At 44.7% G+C, this 8,582-nt stretch overlaps 1 protein-coding gene across 28 annotated transcripts in view; it reads left to right on the plus strand.

Moving 5' to 3' along the window:
• Positions 1-8,582, plus strand: part of Trpm3 (transient receptor potential cation channel subfamily M member 3) — an 805,264-nt gene that overhangs the window by 706,211 nt on the left and 90,471 nt on the right. For all 28 annotated transcript variants that reach the window (XM_026781590.1, XM_026781580.1, XM_026781582.1 and 25 more), the window contains 2 exons: positions 146-280; positions 3,792-3,842. In XM_026781590.1, coding sequence (XP_026637391.1) covers positions 146-280; positions 3,792-3,842 — 186 coding nt within the window. The remainder of the gene's footprint in view (positions 1-145; positions 281-3,791; positions 3,843-8,582) is intronic.

Here is an 8,582-nt window from a genome sequence, read left to right on the forward strand (position 1 = left end):
GGTAAGAGCCGGGGGCGGGACCAGTTCTCTCTGGTATATCTGGAGATTTTCACAGGCCACCAATGGGTTTCAAGCCCTCAGGGTTAGCACAGAGGAAGTGCTCTTCTCTGCTCTGGGCAGACTAACTGAAGGTCTTCAATTACAGGTAGGGTCCCTGGAGCAAGCCATGCTGGATGCCCTGGTTCTGGACAGAGTGGATTTTGTGAAATTACTCATCGAGAATGGAGTAAGCATGCACCGTTTCCTCACCATCTCCAGACTAGAGGAACTGTACAACACGGTAGGGCCAAGCCAAGATGCCTTCCAGCTTCCGTTCTTCTCTTTGTCTACCTTCTCCTGCCTTGCCCCCGTCCCGTGTCTGTGATTCTTTTCCTGTCTCTCCTGTAATGCATGGATCGCTCCTCCCATGCCCTCCCTGGCACCTGGACAACCTACAGACACCAAGTCACCACGACTCGCCTTGTTCTAGCTGCTCAGTTGTCAGCATCTTAGGCAAAAGGGGACGTGATCATCCGAGGCCACTGTTCTCAGATTCTAACACAAAACCACCAGCAAGTCTCTGTCGATCAGAGCTCACGTATTCTGTAAGCCTCAGGGGTGTTTGAGACAAACATTGCAGAAGAGGGTTGGTTTCTCACCAAAGCAGGCTGATTAAGTATTCTGTATCATTATGTCATCCTCAGAGTGATGAAGTCCATTTTTCTCACCATAGTATAAAATACCTTGGAGTCCAAAAATGCCTTATGATGGTTGTGGTTCTTTGCAGTGGCATTCACCAAAGGAGCCACCCAAGTTTAAAGAACTAGTGCTGGTTTTTGCCATTTCACAGATGAGAAAACTGAGACAGTCCTTAGTCTGTGCTGCTACAACAGAATACCTGAGGCTGGGTAATTTATGAAGAACATAAGTTTCTTTCTCACAGTGCTGGAGGCTGGGAGTTAAGACCAAGGGGCCAGTAGGTTCATGACTGACGTAGTGAAAGCCATTCTCCCTTTCCAGAATGTATCCACTACAAGAGACAGACACAGTCAGTCCTCTTAGGGCAGAAAGGTTGGAAGTACGAGAGTGGGAACCATTTCCGCCTAGACCTCAATTCCACTTACAAAGTAGGTACTTTTGTGACCCAATCACCTAGAGTCCCGCCTCTTCACACTGTTGTACTGACATGAAGCTCAACATGAATTTTGCAGCCCCGAAAGTGTAAAGTATAGACAGGGTCTAAGGAGTGCTTTATCTAAGGTCCTAAGTCTCTGAGAAACAATAGAGAGAATCCAGTAACTAACCCCAAGCCTCTTCTCAAACGTTTCCTTTCCATGCACTGGCCACGATGTCTGTCCTGGTACCGTGCATGTAATGTGCTATAGACAGTTCCTCACCAAGAGGCAGGAGACAGATAATACCAGTGTGTTTCATCTCAGTCCGCTAAAGGAGGGAAGCCGTCTGACAGAGGCGACCCAGGCTTCTGCTTTCCCTGTGGGCTTGTCTGGCCTCAAATCTCTGAGACTTCCAGTGAGAAGTAAATACACCTGGGCGTCAGGACTCATCAGTTAGACAGAGTTGGGGTGGAAAGGTTTAAAGCCAAAAAGAATGTGAAAACCCCTGGTCCTGAACCTTAGATCAACAGGTTTCATTACTCCAGTCAACCGACAGTGGTCAGCTGCAGTACCGTGTTGAGAAAAATTATGGGGCAGCGAATGGCAACAATGGTACTAATGCTATCTATTACTTCCTGAAAGCTGAGCACCGTTTTTGAACTTTATAAGGAGGCATTGCATCGTTTAATCTCAAGTAGCCCAATCAGAAGAAGCGGTGTAATCTCCTCATTGTAAAGAGGAGAAAGCAGCGTCCTGGGAAGCTCTGCCATCCCTCTATGCACACCCAGGCTGGGGCAGGAGCCTCAAGCTCAGAGCATTCCCAGTGTTTCAGGCTCTGCTGTCATGTTGTCAGATTTAGCCAATAGCTGCAGCACACCAGCAGAATTTGGTTTTCAGAAAAGCAATGAGTGTTAGCATAAATACAGTCATCCTTCATATGGCATAGGAGTCATCCTAGGAGTTACCACAGAAGAAAACGACACCTTCAAATCCTCACGTTCCTCATCTAAATGACATCAGATTTGCATAGAACCCACACACATCATCCAATTTTTTAAAAAAATAACCTCTTTCTGGAAGCTAAATAATGAAGCAACTAAACCAGGAGCACTGCGCTCTCCTGTACAATACCCACTATGAGATGAACGCCATCTAAACAGTTATTAGCCTATATCTTCTAAGGCAGGGTTTCTCAACCTGCAGGTGGTGACCCCTATAGGGGTTGCGTATCAGATATTTACATTACGATTCATAACAGTAGCAAAATTACAGCTATGAAGTAGCAACAAAATAATTGTATGGCTTGGGTTCACCACAACATTAAGAGCTGCATTAAAAGGTCAGAGCATTTGGAAAGTTGAGAACCACTGTTCAAAGGAAAGATAAGAAAACTATTTGTACATATTCAATACACACACAATTTCGCCCAAATGTTTTCAATCCAGTGGTGGCCTCAGCAAATACAGACATCATGAGAACGGAGGACTGACTATTATTCCCAGTACCGCACGGGGCATCATTGCTCTTCTGAAAATCAAATTTCACTGGGATTCTGTACTTTACTCAGCATCCCTACTCCTGAAAGACCACAGAATAACAAATCATCTACTTTTTTTTTTTCGAGACAGGGTTTCTCTGTAACTTTGGAGCCTATCCTGGAACTGGCTCTTGTAGACCAGGCTGGCCTTGAACTCATAGAGATCCACCTGGTTCTGCCTCCCAAGTGCTGGGATTACAGGTGTGAGCCAACACCTCCCAGCTTCATCTCCTTTATTCTAAGCCTTGATACATCCATACCCTTTACTGACCTCTTTTTCCCCAGCTTGCTTATGACCTTCCCGTAAGTCAGATGCCAGGGACCTATCACCAAAATATGAAGCCCTTCCATTATTTCTGTCCAGCCTGGGAACTAAGGATGACTTTCTTTTATATTTCATGGTTGAAACAACCAAAGAAAGTCGCAATACTCTATGACATGTTAAAATTTATGAAATCCATCCAGATAGAGCAGCAGCTGTGTGTAATCCCAGAACTCATAAGGCGGAGGGAGGAGGGCTGTGATTTTGACGACAGCTGAGGTTACACAGTAAAAAGCCCTCTGCTGAAAGAATTCTATGGAATTTGAGTTTCTGTGACCATGAGTAAAGTTTTGTTGAAACCTAGCCAAGATCACTTGTGTACGTACAGGCTGTAGCTGCTTTCATACAGTAACAACAGCTGAAGAGACTTGAGAAAGGCTGTATAGTCTACAAGGATTCACTACCGACTTTCTGGCCTTTTGCAGAGAAAGCTGGCCAATGCTTTTTTTTTGAGACAAGTTTTTAATGACAGCTTGGAAAACTACATTAAATCAAATGAAAGTGTTTCTATGGCAATGTGTCAAACCCTCTGCTTTGTCCTGCCGGGAAACTGGCTCTTTCCACACCATTTGGCCCAGGTAGCTATTAGTTGGCAATCGCCCTGACAAAGTTTGAGCCTACAACTTCAAATACACTTTCCTGGAGAACATGTGATCCGAAATCCAGCCAGCCTTGGTTTCAAAGTAACAGACACAACTGAGCAACTAGAACAAGGCCTTGCACCACGAACCGCCCTCCAACAGCCAGAACCTTTCCTTTCAGCTCCCTGCTCCCTCCTGCCTCGTTACCCAGAGCCCCTGATTAGCAAAACTGTTTGATTGTTCTTTATCATTTTCAGAGACATGGGCCCTCAAACACATTGTACCACTTGGTCAGGGATGTCAAAAAGGTAAGAATCCTCTAGACCACAGGTCAGAGGCCCTGTCCTGAGTGCTTCCTGTGATAGACTGTACCTGTAATGCATGAGCTGTCCAGTCTCCATGTCCCTGCCAGCCCCCACCATCGCAGAATGGTGTATGTGCATCTGCTTTGTAGCTTGGGCACCTCTGTTGACAATGCCGCTGTGGTCCTTCCTTCGGTTGCCATGGTTTTAGATGCTTTCACTGAATGTAACGCTTTTCTATAGCAGACTCTAGGCTTTCCCCCCATGCCAACGTGGATTTATGTCATTACCTACAGCTTGCCAAATGCCCGACACTGTTTGGGGGAGTAGGTTTCCATGGTAACTAACCACATGAGGTGCCTTCCTGCCATAGCATCCTATCTACCTCACATAATGAGGTAGAGACAAGGGGGCTCGTCTATGCAGTCCATCCTCCTAACACTTCGGTTTTCCAAACTAAACTATGTTTCATCTGTTTGATTGTTTTAAGCTGGTCGGTGCAAGTGAGTTGTTCACAGTTTATGGAGAGGGCTGAAGAGTTAGGAGGCAAGGACTGTATTCAATCATTAGTAACATGCTAACATCATCACAGATACTTTATCAAGGAAAAGCAGCAACGACTAAGGCTTACTGGTGATGGGCTGCACAATATTACATAGGCTTTCTCCAGCTGAAATCATTACCCTTCACAAAAACTGCCTGGAGTAGGATTGTAATAGCCTCGTTCCTGTTGCATAAAATTCTCATTTAAAGTTGAACATAGGAAGGTTATGTTTAACCTTGGCATGTACTTGCTCTTTTGCCCCAAACAGTCTCTTGTAGTAGTAGCTTGGCTTCAGAACCTTTAACTCCAAAGAACAAAACAGAAACTGTTGACCTTCCCCAGCTCATAGGCATGCTGTAGTACTGCGGCAGAACCCAAGGACGTACTGAGAGAAGGGATCTGGACCAGCAGGTTGTTCTTCAGTGGCAGGTTCCTGACAGGGAGGACCGTAGGATCAGAAAATACAGAGGCCAGGAAAGTTGGAATCAGGCAGTCTTGCATAAACTGTGCCATACACCAAGCAAGTTTACTAAGAAATAATAGCACCTTCTATACAGTGTGCAGGAGAAAAATTAAAGAGTCAGCAGAAAACCATCATACGATGGGACAGAGTCAGAACGAAGCCAGTCAAGCAAAACTGCCCAAAGAGAACCAGGGATATTTCAAGTGTACCACAGGCTTGGCAGGACTGATGACCGCAGTCCTTCGGGATGGGGTGGGGGGAGTCCTAGGAAGAGAAATCTCAGTTCTCCCAGAGCCCTGGCCCCAGGTCATTTTCTGGCCTTGCCAAACACGTTCCTGGTTTTAGATAAGGAACTAAGTTCCTTCTCCATGCATCGTGGACTCAGGGAAAGTCCTAGACTGGTTTGACTCTCAAATGAGAATCAAAAGTACGAGACAAGCACATCATCTCGTAGAAAGTCTCAACTACACTGACCCTTAGTAAACTGTAAGCAACTCTTGCTATTGTCTTCAAAGTGCTGGGGGCCTGGGAGCTGCTTATAATTGGCCTATTTTAATCTACTGGGCCTTCGTTAAGAACAAGTAAAGGATGTAAGAACAAAAACAAAACCCACATCCACCTGAAAACACTGGTTTTATTTTTCCTTGCTACTACAAACCTTCCTTCCGTCTCCACACAGCCATATTGAAGGATTGTCCAGCTTTACGGGCAAAACCCATAACTCTTGACATCAAGGGAAACAGACCCTGTGTGCTTGTTTACCCAAATCACGACTTTACTGAGACCCCAGCTTTCCTCAGCCTGTTCCAAGCCACCGTGGCATCTGTGCCTCCAGAAAACCCATTTCCTGTGCCTCCAGCAAACCCATTTCCTTCGCCTCCAGCAAACCCATTTCCTTCACACATTCTGCTTTCCCTTAATTTATCCTGACTTCAATTTTTCTGGAAACTACTCTCAGGTGATTAGGGTCCCACTCACTCCGCATATTCTTTGCTAAGCATTTAATTCTTACGTTCAATAAATTATTTCAAGCAGTTCTAAAATAATGAATATGACACCATCTCCTCACCTCAGAGCAGTCTGTGTTCAGTTAGAACATGGGGCTTTCTGATGATTTAGCTAGGCTTTGGTCCCAGAATCCCGTTCATCAGCCAACCTAAACCTTGGAACACACGCGTTTTCCCTGCCCCCTTCCTGGCAGTCAGGTCTCGCCTGACTTTCAAGGAGATTTTTGAAGTTATAGTTCCTTGAGCAGAAATGATCACCATCTCACATTAGCTTCTCTCGGCTAAATGATCTCTCATATTAGAGTCTCTTCCCGGAAGATTTCCACTCTGCTACAGCAGTAGCCATTAGCCAAAGCTCCTCGAGCTGTCTCCTGCCGTTGTTTGTAACGAGTCCTGTTAGAAGGCAGGCAGCGAATCCTTAAGGTACTCTCTTCCCTTTTTAAAGCTTCTCGGCTGTTAATGTCCCTTGAAAATGACATAGATTAATAAGGAAAGGATGTAAGAACATGGGAGGAAGGACCGTTAGCTAAGAGCAGCCGTTCAGAGCGACAGGAATAATAGCACGAGAGGAGAGTTGGGGGAGCATTCTTTGACCCGCTCACTTAGGGACTGGAGGAGATGGCTTTGAAGCTCATCCAGAATCGCAGCACTAGACTGGCCTAGCAACAGTTTCTCCCTTTACTTGGAGAGCAGACTGTTAGTAAGAGGAGGGCAAAAATAACATCTGTATTTAGTTTCTTCTCTCGGAAGAAGTAGAATCAGGAAATAAAGGCTCATCTCTCTGGCTACTGAAGGAAAGGAAGGAATAGCCTTCTCTTCTGCAAAGGAGCCACATATCAACAGTTTATGTTCACAGATGAAATGATATGGAAATGAGACTCCTTGTTAGGTGTTTCTCAAAGACGGGAAAGTTTCACATCTGGGCGCAAATTTCTCCCATAGGACTTTTTCTAATTTAGGCCAAGTACTTACTCGGGGGATCAAAAATCTAGGTTTAAAATCCTAAGAATGTCTTGGGACATTTAATTTTTTAATTAAAGAATATAATAAGTATTAAGGAATATAATAAGCACCTCTTTCCTTATAGGCATGCATATATATATATATTATTCTGAGAAAGTTTTAACTGGTAGTCATAATACAATGTATATTCACATACATGTGCATGAGTTAGAAACATAGTTCTGGACTTTAAACATAATAGTGAGATATCTCTGAATTAAATGTAAACGATGCCTACAAATCCAAGAATACATCTTTTAATTATCAGATCACCATAAGCCAATCAGGTCATCTCCAAGTCCCGCTGTTCTTTGAAACCAACAGAAACGAGTGAGGAGAAATGCTTCCAAGCTAGCCTCATGATCTCAAATTCTTTCCTATCTAGAGAACAATCTACAAGCAGTGTGATAAAGAATCTCTATTCTCCACCCACCAGGAGTTTGAACTGATATAAGCCAAACCAATTCGGTCAAGCGACTTCATGCATAAATCCACCAGCTATATTCATGGCTTCCCTATTAAGCTAGCGGCTCAAGTCTGTCTGCACTCCTTTAACATATAACCTGCCATTTCAGTAGCTGCCTGCTCGGTCTGTGGCTTCGGATGTTTTAGGTCGTAGTTTCTCTTCCTTCAATTAACAATGCTAACACTTCAGATTATCTGTGTGCTCCTTCCCTGCCCGAGGAGGGGGATTTGATAGAATACAGAGGCCACGGTGAAATTAAGATTTAAAGTTCATTTACATGGGAACGAAGACCAGTTTTGCTGACTATAAAAGAGGGGGAGGAATAGAGAAGGGGGAGGGAGGAAGAGAGGGAAAAAGGAAGGAAGGAAGGAAGGAAGGAAGGAAGGAAGGAAGGAAGGAAGGAAGGAAGGGGAAGGGAAGGGTTTTTGAAATTTTGGATAAGAAAAGGAGACTTTCAGAAGCCCATACGATAAATTCATGCAAATTTGTAGGAACACTCTTATTTTAAAAAATAAATGATTGCCTGTTATTTTTTTTTTTACTTTGCTAGCCTACTAAACCATGGGTGACCTCCTTACTTCCTGAGTGCTCCCCAGAATGAGCCCTAACCAGTGATTATTTTCCCCCCATCAAGCCTGTCTCTCCCCCTCGTCTTCTCCACACTCTCCTTTGCTGAACCTAACAATCAGCAATCATTTAAGACTTTCCACACCCTGAAGAAACAAGCCGGTTTTCAAGGCTTGCTATGTGTTTCAGAGAGAAAAAAGAAAGGCAATGTTCCTAAACAGTTCAAACCTGACAGCCATACCGTGAGCTGACGCCTAAAGACAGTTCATTCTGAGTTTGAACTGCTCTCAAGGACATCTTATAGCATGGCATGACTTAAACTTTACCTTCGAGCAATGGTTCAGAGCACGAGGACAACATTCTCAAGTTGTCAACCTGCCTCCCGATCCTCTCTATGAAGTAACTGGAATCTCAGGGCCTGCTCCGTGTTTTTAAGACATGAAATGGGGGCTCGTTCTTGAGGCGTTGCCCATTCCCAAAGTCATGCCCCACAGGGTGGGGACGGGAGACAGCGTAAGAATGACTCTGGTCTCAATTTTTTGAATTCCAATTTGGAAAGATCCAAAGCAAAGGAAGACTCCTTCAGGAGGCTGTTGTCACAACCTGTTGGGCATTCAAGGTACCACACACCCCTTCAGCCCCCTCCAGAGCAGGGGAAGCGAGAGCACAGATCCATCCACATCACTTCCTGTTGGGC

This window comes from Microtus ochrogaster, chromosome 8 (assembly GCF_000317375.1).
Source record: "Microtus ochrogaster isolate Prairie Vole_2 chromosome 8, MicOch1.0, whole genome shotgun sequence".
In the NCBI taxonomy this organism is placed as follows: Eukaryota; Metazoa; Chordata; class Mammalia; order Rodentia; family Cricetidae; genus Microtus; species Microtus ochrogaster.